The sequence below is a fragment of the Saimiri boliviensis genome, chromosome 13 (assembly GCF_048565385.1).
Source record: "Saimiri boliviensis isolate mSaiBol1 chromosome 13, mSaiBol1.pri, whole genome shotgun sequence".
NCBI classification, from domain to species: Eukaryota; Metazoa; Chordata; class Mammalia; order Primates; family Cebidae; genus Saimiri; species Saimiri boliviensis.
In genome coordinates this window covers 112,355,625-112,375,824 of record NC_133461.1, presented here as the reverse complement: position 1 = coordinate 112,375,824, position 20,200 = coordinate 112,355,625, and the positions used below count along the sequence as shown (strand labels likewise).

The 20,200-nt window shown below is 46.7% G+C and overlaps 1 protein-coding gene and 1 long non-coding RNA gene across 8 annotated transcripts in view; one reads left to right on the top strand and one right to left on the bottom strand.

Annotated features, from left to right (window-relative positions):
* The window catches only part of DLGAP2 (DLG associated protein 2), an 868,686-nt gene that overhangs the window by 833,709 nt on the left and 14,777 nt on the right, over positions 1-20,200 (top strand). For all 7 annotated transcript variants that reach the window (XM_074384215.1, XM_074384216.1, XM_074384214.1 and 4 more), the window contains 2 exons: positions 4,956-5,041; positions 6,965-7,380. In XM_074384215.1, the coding sequence (XP_074240316.1) occupies positions 4,956-5,041; positions 6,965-7,380 (502 nt within the window). The remainder of the gene's footprint in view (positions 1-4,955; positions 5,042-6,964; positions 7,381-20,200) is intronic.
* On the bottom strand, positions 370-18,579 carry LOC141580895 (uncharacterized). The gene is made up of 6 exons (XR_012513341.1): positions 16,984-18,579; positions 11,428-11,581; positions 8,631-8,714; positions 7,993-8,172; positions 3,558-5,354; positions 370-2,130 (listed from the first exon to the last, which is right to left on the bottom strand). It is a non-coding gene; the product is annotated as an uncharacterized LOC141580895 (long non-coding RNA).

Here is a 20,200-nt window from a genome sequence, read left to right as displayed (position 1 = left end):
CCACAGCTCCAGGGACCTTTGGGGGCAGTCATGTCAGAGTGCAGATAGCAGGAGAATCTGTGTTCTGCCACTGTCATTCCTACAAGTGAACAGCATCTGTGCCACTGAACATACCTTATGTGGAGCTCACACCCTCTGTGACTCGAGAGCACACAGAGAGCGAGCTCCAGTGGGGGGCGGCGGTGGCACCGTCCCACAGGCAGCTCCCCAGTGCATTGGGCGTCGCGTGACCTTTCACAATCAGGGTTTGAATTCAGGATTCTCACGATAATTACTGGGCTGTGTCTGATGTGATCCCCAGTGAGTGCGGGTCCTCAGCGCACATCCCCCATGGCCCCGCCCTCCCTCCCTCCCTAGCTGCAAGGCCCCTGTTCCTCAGGTGGCTGGACACGGCCACAGGAGTCTGGCCCTTACAGCAGGACACTCACCCAGGCCTCATCAGAGCTGCAGATGTGCAGGCCAGTTGCCCATAGGCCAGAATGGGCCCCCGCCTTGGCACTCATAGGCCAGTCCTCGGATGAGGAGGAGAGCTTGTGGACACAGCTGAGCGCCTTGGGGAGCTCCCCTGACCCAGAATTCACGGTCTGGCCTGACCCCGCTTTTCGTGGTTACGATGAGACCGTTTGGATGTTCTCTCGTTTTATGCTTTGCGGTTTGTCTGTCCTGCTGAGTTTTCCCTTTTCTTGTGTGTGCATGTTTGTGTTCGGGGAACTCTGCAGACATGTTTACAGCTCCCAGACCCTGCAGTTAGGTGGGCCAGAGGCCTAGGCTGACATGCAGGATCCTTCCATCCCTGGTGCATGGGGAGCCGCATCTTTATAAATGAGATCAAGTTTTTGGTGTTGTTTTGTTTTGTTGGTTGTTTTTTTTTTTTTTTTTGAGATGGAGTTTTGCTCGTTGGCCAGGCTGGAGTGCAGTGGTGCTATCTCGGCTCAATGCATTGTCCGCCTCCCAGGTTCAAGCCAGTCTCCTGCCTCAGCCTCCTGAGTAGCTGGGATTACAGGCACGTGCCACCACACCTGGCTTTTATATTTTTAGTAAAGATGGGGTTTCACCACGCTGGCCAGGCTGGTCTGGAACTCCTGTCCTCTGGTGATCCACCTGCCTTGGCCTCCCAAAGTGCTGGGATTACAGGCATGAGCCAGCACGCCCAGCCAATGAGATGAGTTTCTACTCTGTGATCTCTCACCAGGTTGTGAGAAGGCAGGAACTGCCTGGAAAAGCCTCTGTGGCTGTCCATTCTGAATGTCCTGCCCGATTCTCCAGGCACAGTCAGCTGCTCTTCCCTGGAGCTCAGAGCCTCACAGGCAGCAGAGCTGGCGACTCACCCCTGACTTTTGGAGGCAGAGCACGTCTCCCAGGGAGAGGGAGTTTGTATCAAATCCAGGGTACCCACTGTGTCCTGTGTGAGGTTTTGAAGGAAGAGCAGAAAACAAGCTTGTTGGGAGAGCAAAGATTACAGCTTGGCACTCTGGCCCAGTATTACTGGTGAAGGGTTCCTGCCGCCAGCCCCGCCCACATTCATTTTCTCAGCATCCCTACAGAAGCCGGGCTCAGAGGCGGCTGGCTGGCCTTGATGCCACAGCTAACCTGTGACTCCATGGGAGTGGGACAGTGATTTTGCTCATTCATATGTTCCTTGCATGCCTATATTTTTCAAAACTTTTGATAAGAGATGAGGTCTTGCTGTGTTGCCCAGACTGGAGTGCAATGGTGCAGTCATAGCTCACTGGAGCCTCAGACTCCCGGGCTCTCGTGATCCTCCCCCTCAGCATCCCAGAGCCCTGGGATTACAGGTGTGAGCCAGCGTGCCTGGCCTCAGAACTTTTTAAATCCACTTACACTTCTAGCCAGAATTACCTTTGGAAGAGACTTGAATTTCCCTTCCACTGTAGAAAAGTCTTTTCTTTGTCCCAGATTTGCTCTTCTGTCTCACATGAAGCCTCCGTCTGCCCAGGATTTCTGAAATGGATAAATACTGAGCGCCTGCTGCCCACGTGTGATTTTACATGTCCTCCTCAGAGTTTGCCTTAGAAAGAGTTCACAAGACAGCCAGTATAAAATCTGCAGAGTTCCTCAGAGGCAAGCGCATTCCATGTCATACCGCTATTCACCTGACAGTCCTCAACACTGAGATGAGAGAACAGGGAATTAGCACTTGCTGTGAACAAACCTACCTGAATCGGGCCTCATGCTGAGAGTTTTCCATCAGTTCACTCAGGCATTGGGTGTTTCCCTCTTTTTAGAGACAAGGAAGCAAAAGTTCAACAAAATTTTAGAGACTTTCCTAAGAGTTGCCTGGCTAGCAAGTAGCAGAATCTGACCTGCTCCAGAAGCTGTGTTTTTTCTAATTCACCATAAAAATATATATTAGAGAAAATTTGGAGACCAAGGAAGGAAAAGCTCCTTTTGTTACTTTGTTGCGTTTTTCATCCTTTCCATGGTACACGTACATACCTGTCAGTGTGAGTGTGTTGCTACATGCGTGCATGCACCTGGTAATTCTGTTGTTCATAGCATCTGTTAGTCTGTGTTTTAAAGTCTGTATTATAAGCATTTTGGGGGTTATTACCTTTATCACCGTCTTTTTATTTTTGAGAGACAGGGTCTCACTCTGTTGCCCAGGATGGAGTGCAGTGGTGTAGTTACAGCTAACTGCAGCCTCAATATCCTAGGCTCCGGCGATCCTCCTGCCTCAGCCTCCCGAGTAGCTGGTCCCATAGGCACCACCACTCAGCTATTTTTTTTTTAAGAGACGGGGTCTTGCCATGTTGCCCAGGCTGGTTTTAAACTCCTGGGCTCAAGTGATCCTCCTGCCACAGGCTCCCAAAGTGCTGGGATTACAGGCATGAGCCACTCTCACAAGTAAATCATGACTTGCTGCACGTTCCTGTCCCACTGTCTCACCCTCATTCTCCTCAGGTGCCACCTTATAAATAATGCTGCAATGAACACCTCACACATTGGTCACAAATTACGATCCTTTGTCTAGGCTGGATTCCTAGAAACGGAGTAAGTGAGACAAAATATTCTCCACATTTTTATGATAAAAACGAGTGCTCTTTTGTAAAATCTCTTTAACAGCATTCCTTTGAATGTATTTCACTCATATCAGATTTGACGGTATCTACCAAAAAGTGCAATGCCTCTGACCCAGACCTCCTATCAGGTGAATATATTCACGGAAGTTTTCACATTCATACGAGTACAGATGTGTATTTATAGCAGCATCATTTGTAATGGCAGAAACTAGAAACAACTACATTTACCCTCTACTGAAGGTTCATTAAATGCACTAGGCTATGTTCATAAAATGGAATCCTTTGTAGTTAAAACACAAGGCTGCTCCTTATGTACAGACGTGGCATTTTAAATCTATTAATTCTATTACAATCCTTTTGTGTAAAATAACACTAATAATCTTCGTGTCATGCAAGGTAAGGTTTAATAAAGTCATGACCCACTTAAAACTAGAGACGGGAATATGGTAAATCCTAACAGGAAGGCCAGCGTCTTCACTCAAGGATGTTCTTCCTCCCAGAGCCCATCTCACCCACCTGTCAGAACGTGCATCACAGTTGAGGGACAGCTTCTGCGCCTGTCTCCAGAGTTACACCAGGGAAAGTGTGGTTTCTGGTCAGTCCCCTGGCTCTGTAGCCAGCCAAGAGCTCCAGGGTTTTCTCGTGCTGTTCCTTCCATGCTGCACATGGCTTCATGGTCAGAGAGATCCGGGCAAGAGCCCTGGCTCAGCCTTCAAGCAGCTGGGCGTCCCTGAGCAGGTCACCCCTCCTCTGATCCCCCAACTCTCTCCTAGGGCTGGAAACATCCGCAGGGTTGTTGTGTGGATTATGTGTGGTAAGGCTCTAACCTTGGCATGGTGCCTGGGGCAGGGTAGGCAACAACGAAATATTTGCTGTTACCACAATGCTCTCTTAGCCACAAATCAGAGCCAGTCCTTGTTGACACAGGCTTACCCTCAGAACAGTCACAAACTGCAGCTCCTCTCCGACTCACAGAGGACAGGGTCATCATTATTTGTTTAATGCACCTTTTCCTTGTAGTGATCAGTAATAGTTTTCAAGAAAAGCGATATAACTTAGCTGTGACATTTCAGAGAGGGGTCAGCAGTCCACTTAATAGGTAATATTTTTCTGGAACGAGGAATGACTCAGTGCCTGGAAAATATTAATGGGTTAACTAACCTTTGGTTTCACAGAGTTTTGCTACTGAGACTTTGGGGGTTTTTTGGTTTTGTTTTTGAAAACGTACTGCAGTAGAATTCCCTTGTGGGATAACTTTACATAGGTGATGATCATTAAAATGCTTTGTGGGTTTCTGAGGACTTTTTGGCAAACATGGCCACAATAAGAATTCTCTGTGGAATACCCGATTTCTGTTCTGAACTGATATCACCCTGCTGGCCGTCCCCTTGGCAGACATGAGACAGCTCTATGGAGATGAAGGTGGAGAGTTTGCCTTGATGTTTCCGATAAATGCTTAAATTCCTTTCTGTGTCTTTTTGTATGTGGATGCAGCCATCAGTATAATTCTATTAAATCGCTTCTTTGTTGTCGTTAGCTATGTTCGGTTCTTGCTGTACTTCCTTTCTTCACTGTAGGGTGTGATAAGAGCTTTTAAGTCCTGTAGTAATGCAGTTCAACAAAACCTATTTTTTGCCTGAACTGAACTAAGCAGTTTTATTTGCATACAGTTAAAAGACCAAAGTGCAGCCTTGAGTTCAGGTAGTTGTGTAAAACGTGATGAAACGCAGCAGCGATGTAATTACACCCATGTGAATGCGTTTCCCTCTCTGCGATTTTACTGGGTCAAGAGCATCTCTGCAGTCATTAAACAAATGCATAATTAATTACAGCAAATCATCAACAACCACAAAATAGTCCCTTGCCCAGGCCCCATGTTTCAGTTCTAAAATAAGATGTTCTATGTTGAATTAGGTGGAACCGGCCACGGATTCCGACACGGAGAGCCGCGGCCTGCGGGAGTACCACTCCATCGGTGTGCAAGTGGAAGACGAGAAGCGGTAACGCAGCCCCGCCTCACATGCAGGGCCCCCAAGCCAGAGCTCTTTGTCAGATGCCTGATGGAAGCTTCTGGATCCTAAGGCCCTCAGTCATGCATGCCACGGTGGAGACAGGGCCAGACGTTTGTGCTTTGCCATTGATATCGTTCAAGTTTGAATTAACATCCACCTATGTCTTGCTTTGCAAGAGACAAGGGAGTAATTCTTTCCAGAGTAATTTACCACCTCTGGAAGTCAGAGTCCTTGGTCCAGAGGAAGGAAGGACAGGCCGAGGGTGACACTGACACAGTCCTCACGCCTTGTCACGTGAAACCTAAAATGACAGAGACACACCAAAGCACATTCAAGGCCTTAATATACCATGAAATACAAAGGGATAGCCGGGCGCGGTGGCTCAAGCCTGTAATCCCAGCACTTTGGGAGGCCGAGGCGGGTGGATCACGAGGTCGAGAGATCGAGACCATCCTGGTCAACATGGTGAAACCCCGTCTCTACTAAAAATACAAAAAATTAGCTGGGCATGGTGGCGCGTGCCTGTAATCCCAGCTACTCAGGAGGCTGAGGCAGGAGAATTGCCTGAACCCAGGAGGCGGAGGTTGCGGTGAGCCGAGGTCGCGCCATTGCACTCCAGCCTGGGTAACAAGAGCGAAACTCCGTCTCAAAAAAAAAAAAATACAAAGGGATGTCTGTTACAGTCATGTAATTTTTGTAGCAAGACAGGATGATCATTTCAGTTTATATTTAAAATAATAGCATATATTGCCTGTTTCATAAAAACTAATTTTGATAAGAACATTACATGGTGAGGGCTCAGCTAGCATCTGGTAGGGACAGTGCTGGGTGACCTCCCTCCTAAGGGAGCATTTCAGCACCTACCCTGTCGACACTTTGATCTCAAAGAAATTCCGACCCCGGCTAACGGCTTCCCCAGTTTCCAGGTAGTTGTCCTACACCCTGGCCATCCTCTGCACCTGGGGACCGGGCAAGCCACCTTCCTCCTGATCTGCGGCTCAGTGTCCGTCCCCATAGCAAAGGGAGCACATGGCAACGTCACTAACCAGCTGCACGCACAGCTGTGTGCTCCTGGGGGTTTAGCCTGCACAGCCACAGGGATAGCTGCAGTATCTGGAGATGTACAGACACACAGAGACACCCACACAGACACACACACGCACACACACATACACATTACACACTGCACAGGCACACAGACCATAGAGACACACACGACAAGACACAGGCACTACAAAGATACACATATATACACACCCCACACACAGTGCACAACACATGCACACAGCATTCTCGCTCAGCATACCGGTCTCCAATTATAAGCTCCTTCCTACTGATTCTTTCAGTGATCAGCTATATGGAAATGGATGACAGTGAAAAACACGTTCACTTTCAAACAGCCACCAAACTCGGATTTTCAGAGTCATTATTTTGCATACAGGGGGGAATGGGGACCTATTAATTTATCCAGAGAGAAGTGGCTTGGGCCCTGAAACACAATTTGGAAGCCACTAAAACAGGATGATGTGGATGTTGTTCACACACAAGCAGCAACCCACAGCCTCAGTCGCATAAGCTTGTAGCATATTTCTTTCTGATAGGGAGGTAGCCATTTACTGATAGTGGTTTCATGAAACGCACACTCATTGCATCATTCAATAAACTTAAATCCCAAGGGGGCATTATTTAGGCCTTAAGACTTAAGTAGATGTTAAAAGTTTAATTATTTGCAAAAACAAACGTTCTTCCCTAGATGAAACAGCAGCATATTTCATGGACAAAGCACTCACCCGTCCTTGAGCTGCTAGGCTGCTGCCTTTAGGAGTGTTCTCGATAAGCTACCTGTGGGATTTTGTTGCAGGCAGCTCTCTCAGAAAGGCTACCATCTGTCTTCCTTCCCTCCTTTTGCAGACACGGACGTTTTAAACGTTCTAACAGCGTCACGGCCGCCGTCCAAGCGGACCTGGAGCTAGAGGGGTTCCCGGGCCACATCACCATGGAGGACAAAGGCCTCCAGTTTGGCTCATCCTTCCAGCGGCACTCCGAGCCCAGCACCCCCACCCAGTATGGCGCGGTGAGAACTGTACGGACGCAGGGGCTCTTCAGCTATCGAGAAGACTATCGGACCCAAGTGGATACCTCCACCCTGCCCCCTCCGGACCCCTGGCTGGAGCCCGCCCTCGACACGGTAGAGACGGGGCGGATGTCTCCCTGCCGCAGGGATGGCTCGTGGTTCTTGAAGCTCCTGCACTCCGAGACGAAGAGGATGGAAGGCTGGTGCAAAGAGATGGAGAGGGAGGCAGAGGAGAACGACCTCTCGGAGGAAAGTAAGAGCTCAGGCTTCCCCGGGGCCTTTCGACATACTTTCTCAGTAATGCCAATGCGCGCATCACAGCGTTCACGGAGAAAAGTTCCTTCCTTCGATATTGCAGTGAATGAAAATAAATGTGCTGTCTAGTATATCCCCCTCAATTCCAAGATATAAGTCACACGGAAAGAGAAGCAGTCACTAAGATATCGAAGGAAAAGTGCGTGTGTGTTGTCTGGTCAGGTAAGGTGAATGTGAGATCAACCGTGCTAACGCTTTTCCTGGGAGCATAGTCAATCCCATATTCCACTTACCATTTCCCTTGAATTTTGGCAAAAACTTAGAGAATTGTTATTATTTTCTAGCATTATCAGCCCATGTTTTGCAAGCAAATGCCTTGGCATTAGGCCAAAGAGAAATTGAAGATCAAAGATAAAGCTGGTTAGCTATGGGACGATTTGCCCAAAGCCTCACACCTGAGCAGAATGGGAAGCGATGTCATTCCTCTACCAAGTGTCACCAGCAGATCTGTCCCAGCCCCTCTGGGGCTCACCTGGGCCCCGACCTCTCCATGTGAATGGGGACAGCCCCTTATTCTCCACCTTTCTCCCATTTGTCTAGAGAAACCTACCATGGAGACCGTTCAGTCCAGGCACAGTAGCTCACGCCTGTAATCCCAGCACTTTGAGAGGCCGATGCCAAGGCGGGCAGATCACTTGAGGTCAGGAGTTTGAGACCAGCTGGGCATGGTGGCACGTGTCTGTAATCCCAGCTACTTTTAGGAGGCTGAGGCAGGAGAATCACTTGAACCCTGGAGACAGAGGTTTCAGTGAGCCAAGATCGTGCCACTGCACTCCAGCCTGGGCAACAGAGTAAGACTGTCTCAAACGAAAACAAAAAGACAGTTCAGAAGCAGCATCCATTATAAATTGCTGTATGTGATTTCTAAGCTAATAGCACCTGTCTGTTTAGAGACCAATTACATAACTGCAGAATACCTACAACTAATGCTTATGTCGAAGACCGTACAATTTCACAAAGCTATTTCTGAATGTCTTGACAAATTATGATGCTCTTTCTAAAGTATTTTTCTTTTTCTATGAATTTATTTGTACATTTACAAGATCACTGTAAATTCCCAACCTCAAAAGGATAGCTGAGATCCCTTGGAATGTGGCCCTGACACTCCACTTCTAGATGACTGTCGTAACAGTGTACTCACTAATCCTAGAAATGGAAGTGCAATGATGAAACTGTGCTGTGACTTACAGAGAACAATGGCCTTAGAGCCTCAGCAGTCTGAGAAAATCACCGGTGTGCTGGTTTTCGGTTGTTATAACTTAAGGTGTGAACCTAGGAAGAAAGAAAGATATTGCCTTTATTTGACGAACCCTGTTCTTCCACATTTCTCTCTTCATCAACAAATTGCATGTATTCGTTACAGGAGTTGATGCTGGATACTGAGTGTTGGGGAGGAGACACTGCCACAGGAAAGCCTTCCGCCTGGCACGCGGTGCCCGCCAGCATAGGCGTGTTCCCCTCATTCACTTGGCATTTTCATTTCTCATGACTAGGCTACATTTAACAGGGAGTGTTCACAATGTTGACATCTAAAAATCACTCATTTTCTGCAGCATCCTCCCCCTTGTTGGTGTACGCCTCAACCTGGCAAGACCGTCTTCATTATAAAAGAGATTTATCATCTTTAGCACAAAGCTCAAACAGAAAACCTGCACTGCCTAAGTTGATGCCAAACTCGAGTTAAACTGCCAGCTCTGGTTTTGTGTCTGCTGACAGGGGCAGCCTAGGGCTGGGGGTCCTTCCTTCCAGGATCAGAGCAGATGGTGAGAGGTGAGCATCACTCAATCAAGATGTGTTTTTTCTACATCATGAGGTTCCTCAAAAGAACACCTTTGAAGAGGAGGAGGGAGAGGAAAAAATTCAGAAAGAGGTCATGTTTGTCAGGGCTTAGCCCATAAAATGCCTATAAAATAGTATTATATTATCATTTGAGTTTATCCCATTCGGGACACATTCAGAAAGTTGTGGTCTTCTTTGGAAAGTGTAGGACTTTGACACATTAGCCAACGCTGTGCTTATAACACAGAGACTACTTCCCCGTCACCATTTTTCATGTTAATTGTGAACTTTCAATTTAGTTTTTTCAAGGACTGTCATTTTTGAAAAGGTATCTTTAAAAAAAAAAAAAGAAAAAGCAGAATCCTGAGCTGGGCACAGTGGCTCACACCTATAATCTCAGCAGGAGTTGTACATCAGCCTGAACAATACAATGCAACTTGTCTCTACGAAATAATAGTAATAATAATTAAAAATTTTAAAAGCAGCTGGGTGTGGTAGGCACATGCCTGTAGTCTCAGCTACTCAGGAGGCTAAGTTGGGAGGATCACCTGAGCCCGGAGGTTGAGGTTGCGGTGAATCAAGATCACACCATCTTTCTCTTTCTTCCTCTTCTTTATTCTTTTTCTTATAAAAAAAAAAACTATTGAAATATGAAAATCTGAGCTAACCTGTTCTTTCCTTTTATAACGTCCCTCAGACTGCATCATAAAAAAAAAAAAAAAAAAAAGGCTGAAACCAACCTGATTCCTTCTCAAAGATTTTAAATAGGGTAAAAGGATAAATATTGACAATTGGTGGTTGGTGCCGAAGCTAGAAAGAAGGGGTATAAATTCCATTGAAGCAGCTATTATGGGTGCAAGATGAGTAAGCATAGAAAACCAGCTGGGAGAGAAACAACAGAGCAGATTCTCAGAAAAGAGAAGTCCTAACCCAGAGCCAGCAGAGAGAGGAGTAGGCTCAGAAACTGCTTTCATTACTGTTGCACCCAAAAAAAAAAAAAAAAGATCACACCATCACCCTAGAACAAGACCCTGTCTCAAAAAAATAAAGAGGATGTAGAGCAGTTCTCATCCTCCTAGGACCATGAGACGTCAGGTCCTATGCCGAATGCACGACAGTCATTAATGCTCATCCCAGTGGACCAGGTGGGCAGTTTTGTAAGCATTCTAAAGGCAAACTGGGGCTCTGAGAGATAATCTCTTTCCCCAAATCACAGAACAATAGCAATGGCTCGGGACTGGGAGTCAGAACCATCTGGGGCTGAATGCTGTGCCTTTCCACACCGCGGTCTGAGGGTGTCAGGTCAAAATGTTCCCCTACGGGAAGCCTGCCCTCCACTGCCTGCTTCTGCGCTGGATTTGCATGGCCTCCTTTCTCCTGCTGTTTCAGACCAGCTTGTGTCCCATCCCTGACCCTTGGTCTCATTCTGATCCTCCACAGCTGTGACCCACGTGTGGTCCACAGGGAGTCCCTCAGCCGCGGAGACAGAGCCCAGGGTTATCCCGCATTAGCCGTTGGAAAATTGGTGGCGGGAGCTACAGGGAGGCAAATGCTTTCTCAGACCAAGAATGAAAGTCCTTACGATTAAAGGGCATGAGTGCTGAGGCCCTGTCGTAGTATGTCCTGATTTTCTGTCCCTGGAGGCATTCCAGAACATTCCATAAGTTATATCCTAAAAGTACTACATACAAAATTGAATTTGATTACATATAGGGACCCAAATCAACAGCAAGATTCCAAAATCTTAGAATATATAGTATTTTGTTGTTGTTTTCTTCGCCCAGGCTGGAGAGCAGTGGCACAATCTCAGCTCACTGCAACCTCCACCTCCCTCGTTCAAGTTATTCTCCTGCCTCAGCATCCCAAGTAGCTGGGATTACAGACACATGCCACCACACCTGGCTAACTGTGTATTTTTAGTAGAAATGGGGTTTCACCATGTTGGCCAGGATGGCCTTGAACTCCTGGCCTCAAGTGATCTGCCCACCTCAGCCTCGCAAAGTGATGGGATTACAGGTATGAACCACCTCGCCCAACAAGGATACACAGTATTTACATTTCACTTACCTTATTATTATTAGGCATCTGAAAACTTATTTTTCTTCAGGATGGTAAGGTAGAAAGTGAATGTTTGCTGCCTCCAAATTATATGCCCCCAAGCACATGTTTAGTTGGGTTTGCTGTGGGGTTGTTTTGGGGTTCTTACCTTTTCTGAGCCTTCGTGATCCTCTTGTGGACACACAGTGATGTCTGCATTCAACAGTTACTTGTTGATTACCTGCAGTGGAGGAAGCCGCACTCTGATAGGCCACAGTGATGCAGCAATGAGTAAGACGTTTTAAGGACCCAACTCTGATTACCTGACAGCGAGAGAAGAAAGACCAGGGCAAACTGTTTAGAGGAAATGGAAACCGTTTCGTGTGTAAGAGAAGTGCAGATCAAGTACCTTAGAAAGTCAGAGGTCCCGGCAGTGCTTTCACTTGGGAAGATTGAGAAGGCTTCCTGGAGGAAGCAGCACTGTGCTGGGCTTTGAGGTGCCGTTGGATTTGCTCAGGCAGGTGGAGGGTCATAGAAAAGGAGATTCAGGAGCCCACACTGAGGCAGAGGACTGGGGAGCAGGGGCCCCTTTGTCTCTGTCCTCTGGAGGAAGACCTCCATCAGCACTGCCCTTCACCCTGCCTGCGGGGACCATCTGGGCTACCTGACCTCACAGAGCCCTCTGTGTCTGGGCCATTCCCCATGCGCTGGGGACAGGTGTTTCTCAAAGGATGAAACTTTCCTAAAGCTCTGGTCCTCTGCTGCCACTGCAGATCTTAGGCTCCTTCAATGCAAAGGTCACACTGAACATCATTTATCATCCACCGACAGTGCCTCTCATGTCACCTGGCATAGAATCCCATGCAAATGGGAACAGAGAGGAAGAAGGGGAAGCAGGAGGATGGGCTGCCTTAGGAAACAGGAAGCCACCCTCCTGCTCACACTGCCGTAATGCAGAATACCTAGAATCCCAGAGAATCACCTGCTTGTCCTCAGCTACAGAGGCTGGGAGTAGCCATTCTATAGACATCCACTGAAATAACCCTGATCTTGCGAGTCTTTGCTCCACTACTATTTAGTCACAAAATCTAACTACATCGCAATAAACCTAGAACACAAAGAACAAACAATGGATGCACGTGATACTTTTTGTGATTTTCTTAAGTTCTTCTCTTAAATTGCCCAGATACCTTCATTTTTTGTGGACAAAGATGTCAAAGCACTTGTTATGTGTCTCAGCTGTGTACTTTGTCCATAAAACTATCACAATGTTAATTAAGTTCAGATATTTCCCTAAATGTTTAAAAGGTAAGATGATAACCTTAATTTCCAGTCCTAATTTTAGGAGCAGATACAGGGTTACTGGTTACGGCACATTTTAAAATAAAGATTAAATTAAATGGCTTCTGAGACTAAAACTCTGATCTCTGAATACTGAAATTTCCATTATGAATTAATTTTTGCCCAAAATATAATTTCATAACACTTCACTGAACTGATTGAATGAATATAGATTCGTTCAATCTTCTGTGGTTAATAAAAACTTTCATGAACCCGAAGAAATGCTGGTTTGAATGAAGTCCTATTAATGCAAGCCTCCTATTTTGAATACATACATAAAGGTATTTTCGAGACATTGTAAATCATTACTAGACTGATGTTTTAAGATTTTTGTGGCCGGGCGCGGTGGCTCAAGCCTGTAATCCCAGCACTTTGGGAGGCCGAGGTGGGTGGATCACGAGGTCGAGAGATCGAGACCATCCTGGTCAACATGGTGAAACCCCGTCTCTACTAAAAATACAAAAAATTAGCTGGGCATGGTGGCGCGTGCCTGTAATTCCAGCTACTCAGGAGGCTGAGGCAGGAGAATTGGCTGAACCCAGGAGGCGGAGGTTGCGGTGAGCCGAGGTCGCGCCATTGCACTCCAGCCTGGGTAACGAGCGAAACTCCGTCTCAAAAAAAAAAAAAAAAAAGATTTTTGTATTAATTATGAGAAAGAAAAAATGAAAAATTCGCATGTTTCCTAAAACAAAAGGAATCCTTCCCAAGCTAAGACTTTATTCAGTAAGTACACTGAGATGCAAGTCTCATCAAGAACTCAATAAGGGAGCACATAGACAAATGGTATCTTCCAAACGGTATTGGAAACTTCCTTGCCCCAAACAATTCCTCCCGAAGTAGCAAATAATCTAAATGTTCACCAGGTCAAATGCCAGAGACCGGGCATACACTAATGCTGGGAGGAGTATGAGGCATTGGCTCACTAAGGCCTCCTTTTACAGACAGATGACGGCAAGTCATGTTAACACAGGAGCTGGAGGCAGTGTGTGGCGCTGGATCTCCCGGGCCATCTTCCATACTGAGACTCAGAGGTCTGTGGCTGGGGAGAGGCATCACAGTAGTCCGCACCCACACAGGGGCCAGCAGATGACAAAGAACCCAGAAGGACTGTGAGAATGAGCAGGACACGTGCTCTATGCAGAGGACAAGGAGGACATGACCACAGAGAAACTGCCTGTGTCCACAGTTGGCCCAGGTGGTCTCAGACCAACAAAGAAGATTGAGGAATCAGAAATACTGATGATGTTCTGAGCACTGCAGATGCCTGTGCACATATTGGCAGCTACCAGCCTTAGAGGTCCGTGTATGGCACAGCTGAGAACATCCACTGCTTCCAGACCTCCAGGGAGATATGGATCATGGACTGCGTTTATTATGCAGATCAAACTGATAGACTCAAGTCACTGACCAAGCCTCTTGCTAAGCACCTATGAAGATATCACCACACAACCCAACTAAATGGCCATGGGGAAACTGGACCATAAAGACACATGGATGCTTGTCAGCATAGGAAAAGGCAGCAGTCAACAAAGTGAAAAGACGACTCACAGAGTGGGAGGAAATGTCTGCAAACTACCCCTCCAACAAGAGACTGAGAATCGGAATATACAAGGAGCTCAAACAACTCAGCAGCAAAGAAACAGAGACCCCAGTTCAAAAATGGGCAAAGGACCTGAAGAGGCATTTCTCAAAAGACGATGTAGCAGGGGCCAAGAAGTATGTGATGAAAGATTCAACACCACCAACCATCAGGAAAGTGCAAATCAAAACCCCGATGAGATGGTACCTCATCCCAGCCAGAATGGCTATTATCACAAAGACCAAATAAAGAATGAATGAATGAATGAATGAATGCTGGCACAGACGTGGAGGAAGGGGAATGCTCGTACACTGTTGGTTGAAATAGGAAGTAAACAGCCGCTATGGAAAGCAGTATGGAAATTCCTCAGAAAACCAAAAATAGAGCTACCATACGATCCAGCCAGCCTACTGCTGGGCATAGACCCAAACAAAAGGAAATTCGTATGTCAAAGGGATTTCTGCACCCACATGTTTATTGCAGCATTATTTATGGTAGCCAAAATGTGGAAGCAATCTAGGTTCCCATCAGTAGATGAATGGATAAAGAAAATGTGGTAAGAAAGAAATGTGTGTGAAAAATATTCACAGGGGAATATTATTCAGCCATGAAAAAGAATTAAGTCTTGTCATTTACAGCAACATGGATGGAATTGGAGGTTATTATGTTAAGTGAAATAAGCCAAGCACAAAAAGACAAACAGTGCATAATCTCAGTCAGATGTGGAAGCTTAAAAAGCAGAGCTCGGCCAGATAGCTCACGCCCGCAATGGCAGCACTTTGGGAGGGCAAGGTGGGCAGACCACCTGAGGTCAGGAGTTCGAGGCCAGCTTGGCCAACATGGTGAAACTCTGTCTCTAGTGAAAATACAAAAATTAGCCAGGTGCAGTGGCAGGCACCTGTACTCCCAATCCCAGCTACTCAGGGGGCTGAGGCAGGAGAATCACTTGAACCTAAGAGGCAGAGATTGCAGTGAGCCAAGATCATGCAACTATACCCCAGCCTGGGCACCGTCTCCAAAGAAGAAAAAAAGGCAGAGTCCTTGGAGGTGGAGAATAGATTGGTGGTTAGCAGAGGCTGGAAAGGGAACAAGAGAGAAGAGGAAGAGAAGTTGATTAATATTAGCGGGAACAAAAATGTGGCCATGTGGAAGAAATAAGTTCTAGTATATAATAGTACCCTAAGAAAAAGTTAACAGTGTATTGCGTATTTCAAAATAGCTAGAACTGTAATGTTTCCAACACACAAAGATTAATGTTTGAGGTGATGCATGTCCCAGTCACCGATTTGTTCATAGCACATTGTAGACATGTGTCCAAATAGCACATGTGCCCCCAAGAATATGTACGACTGTGACAAAGCCATTAAAAACACAAAAAGAAACATGTGCTCGAAAACCTGAAGACGGGGAGGCTAAGATCTTGAAAGGAGATTTCTGGGAGGTGTAGCTTTGGCAGACCCCACTACAAAATTAGGGAATCTCAGGGGATCAGAGAGGTTACAGATACTCAAATGATCCTTTCAGACTCTCCGCAAATTTTATAAAACTCCACTTCAAATATTAGAATACCAGAAAACTGTACATTATGTTACATCATAGCAAATTTAGACAGAATTGGAATTCTAGAAAAAAATAAAAGAGCCAAGTATGTTAATCAAATTTCTATGTACATCAAAGGCACAGGTTCCAGCAGGTTCTTTGTGAATTTGCATTCTGATGAGAATTAGTCCTTAGTGCAGCTCCTGAAAGTGTCTAAACTATTTCAAAATTAGAGGCGTATACTGGAAGAGAATAAATTGAATTTTCACTTCAACTTCTTTGCAATTATAGGAAGCTATTTACATTATAGGCATCAGATAAAATCATTCTCATTCACTGAACAGCAAAATTCTCCTGCCATTAGCAGGCATGTCATTAGCTACACTCTTTGACATTCATTATCTCTCCCCAGCAATATTCAATTTATACCCTTTATAATAACTCTTCCCTACATTAAATCGATACCAAGATATTGCCCATGTATTCATGTTGTGCTAAAGAGTATAAATTGACATACGTTGTATTAACAGTTCAGTTGAATTTCACTTTAAGAGGAATGTGAAAACTGGGAATTAAACTTCAAATTTTAAAAAAACTGACTTTTTAGTTATAGTTTTAGGAAGCATGGAGTTGGTAAAGCAAACTCACTTATTCATCCACTTTTATATATTTCTGTAGCAACAACTTGCTTAAAATAATCCCTTTAAATATCTTCATTATGCAGGTTTTAGAATACAAAAGAAATCAAAATTCAACATTTCTTTTTCTGTTGTTTTTGAGTTGGAGTTCTGCTCATGTCACCCACGTTGGAGTGCAATGGCACGATCTCAGCTCACTGCAACCTCCACCTCCCTGGTTCGAGCAATTCTTCTGCCTCAGCCCCCCGAGTAGCTGGGATTATAGGTGTGCACCACCATGCCTGGCTAAGTTTTGTCTTTTAGTAGGAGGTTTCACCATGTTGGCCAGGCTGGTCTCGAACTCTTGACCTCAAGAGATTCACCTGCCTCAGTCTCCCAAAGTGCTGGGATTATAGGTGGGAGCCACGGTGCCCAGCCAAAATTCAGCATTTCGAAAGCAAAGATGATTCCTCCCCTCGTCATCAATGAGACCAGGGCTACAGAACACGTTCATTCTGGGGGCATCAGCACGTGGAGGAAGAGTGAGACGCTTCCGCTATCACCCCTGCAAGAAACCGCTGAAGCCCCACCACCTCCACCTGCTTCTCCACAGAATGCATCGGCCCCTTCACTCTCCCCCCAGACTCACCCCAACTCAGAGCCCTGCCAGCTCCATCCTCTGCCACGTGGCCAGCAGCTCCCAGCTTCTTCTCAAGTCCCCCCCTTCCTTCTCCATTCCCAGGCTGGCTGGCAAATCGGATCCAAGGAAGAGCGACCCTTCTTTCAGCAGATTTGTGAACGGCACGAGGCCCTGGTGTTGAGACGCCTGGGAGACAACCCTCCATCCTTCTCTTCGAGACAGACAACGCCAAAGTGTCATCCGAGTTATTTCCTTGTATTAAAAGTTAAACCTTTTCCATCTTTTTCGTGCCCTAGAAGCAAGAGAGAATTAGACAATATTCAGGAACTACAGTCACCTTCGCGGGGGTGACAGTGACCCTGGTTCTACAAGGTAGTTGCGGGTAATGGGCTCAGAAAAAGATACCACATGACGACACTAACTGCTGTCTCCACGGAACAGGAGGGAGCTGTGGGCTATACTTTCCAATTGTCTGAGTGTGTGAAAGTTTTCATAATAAAACTTTGGGGAGCAAAACTATTTTCACTTTAGAAAAGTAAGACAAAGCAGAAAAATGCATTTTTAAGTCCCCTATCTGACCCAGGAGAAAATCACAGTGAAAAACGTGATACAGAATGCCAGGCCTTTGTGTTCTGAAGAGTGAGTGGCTTACCATCACACTGCCGCGTGGCTGGCTTCTAGGTCACAGCGTGTTATAAGCGCTTTCCAATCCAGGTTATCTCTGCAACAGCATTTTCAACTGGCTCAGAGCCTTTTATTACATGAAGAGTAAAGCCCTTCGTGGCCACAACCTGTGGTTCCTTTTCCCTGAAGTCAGGCTAAGGAGAAGACACCACGGGAGCCCTAGCTTGCACGGCAGGATGCCGGGGTCTGTAATGCCGGTTTCTGGATCATGTGGAATGAATCTCACAAGTAACTGGCTCTCGGACTGACTCTTAAGGAATGTTTGGGAAAAGAGCCATTGTGGAAGAACCTATGGGGATTGAGTTTACATCCCTGGACCTGGGTTTCAACGTCTGGAAATGCTCTGTAGGCTTCCATAGTCAGGTGTGCCCTGGCAGCCAGCAGAGGCATCTCCTGAACGCTTGAAAGAAAGGAACTCTCTGGCCCCACCCAGACCCAGTGAGTTAGGCCAGGCCTGGCATGAGATCCCCAGGCAAGTCACAGGCTGGTCTGCAAGGTCCCTTGAGCTCCAGGCACCTGCGTGTCTCCGGGCAAAACCTCCCTCGGGAAGTACAGAAAGCTGCAGGTGTAAGTGGGGATGGATCTTCCGCCTCTGCCTTTGAGGGAGCGAATCCCAGGATAAATGCCCCTTTTCCTATGCCATTTTCCACCAGTCCTGGTGAGTCGGCTTCGCATGGCTTCCTTCCAGTGAAAGCAGGCAAAAGGCTGGACCAGTTAATCCAGCAGCACTTTGAGTTTTAGGGTGTGTCGTGTAGGTTAGTGATTTGTGCTCTGCAGAGAATCCCCAGGGAGAGCAAAAAGAGCAGGTAAAATCATCAGTTTGGCCAGAAGCAGCAGCAGATGCCCCATGAGTGAGCTCCAGGAAAGAGAGCCCCACCTGGGAGCACCCACGCTGAAAGCTAACGATGGGGAGACTTGGTATAAATGGAGAAGCGATGAGATGCTTAGATGGTCTGCCTCCGGCCTGGTGGGCAGCCCCGGCCCCACGTGCTGACTCAGGCACAGAAAAGCCACGTACTGGTACTGGGCACGCTCTATGGAGTCATGCTGAATTGTTGCTCCAGCAAATAAAATCTAACAGAAATCAGTGGGCCCAGGGCGTAGCGGTAAGACATGGGTTCCAGGGGATTCCTGTGTGGTTTCGAGGATCCCTAGGAGCTGCCAAAGCTATCATTTACAAAGCAGTGGCCACGCTCACTGCAGACTCAGGAGTGGGCGCGCCCACAGGGGAAGACGAAAAGCCAGACAGCTCGAAGGCCTGGAGACAGGAGGTGTGAGGTTTTCCCCACACCTTGACAGGTTATTTTACTTGACTAGTATTTGAACACAGTATTTTATTTGACTAGTCTAAATGCAATTTTAAAATGCCCCTATGTTTCTTTAAGTTGCTAACTTTTTCCCTTGATAGAACTATATTGCAGCCAGTCATGGTAATTCACACCTGTAATCCCAGCACTTTTCAGCAGCCACGCAGAAGGACGGCTTCAGCTCAGGAATTGGAGGGTGTAGAATCATGCCACTGCACTCCAGCCTGGGTGACAGAGCAAGAGCCTGTCTCTAAAACACACATACACACAAGCCAGGTGTGGTGGCTTGCGCCTGTAACCGCAGCTCTTTGGGAGGCTGAGGCAGGCAGATCACCCCAGGTCAGGAGTTCAAGACCAGCCTGGCTAACACGGTGAAACCCCATCTTTACTAAAAATACAAAAATTATCTGGGCATGGTGGTGGGCATCTGTAATCCCAGCTACTCGGGAAGCTGAGGCAGGAGAATCACTTGAACTCAGGAGGCAGAGGCTGCAGTGAGCCAAGATCACACCACTGCACTACAGCCTGGGTGACAGAGCGAGACTCCATCTCAAAAAAAAAAACCCACATATATACACACGGTTTATTCTTTACTTGTTAATATTTTTACTATTTAACCAAATAAAGTCATCGCAATTAAGAACCGTTTGTAGATTAATCCTTCCTACCTCACTAAGCTGTGGCATGCTGACTTAGAGCGCACTCAGAAGTGTAGCGTTAGCATTACACATATGCTGGGCACATGCACTGGTGAGGTTAGTAGGTGTCAGCATATTCAGGAACTCGTTACCCTCTCACCGTCTCCAGGAGGGGAGCCATGTCTTCCTAGCTGCCACCATCTTCCTGTGTGGCCTGTGTCCACGCAGCCTCTTCCTACGTAACATGCACCTCACAGCACTGCCAGGACGTAGCTGCCCACAGTTCACTAAAAATCACTTAATCCAATGACAGAACACATACGGATATGTTTTTTATCTAACAGAGTTCACTGACACGTTACAGAGTCTTTAAAAGAATTTCAGTTAAATATATAGTTGCCCTCAGTATCCTTGGCGGGGACTGGTTCCTGAGCTCCCTGCAGATACCCAAATCCACGGATGTTCAAGTCCTTTATATAAAGTGGCTGCGTGGACACAGGCCACACCGGAAGATGGTGGCAGCTAGGAAGACATGGCTCCCCTCCTGGAGACGGTGAGAGGGTCACGAGTTCCTGAGTATGCTGACACCTACTAACC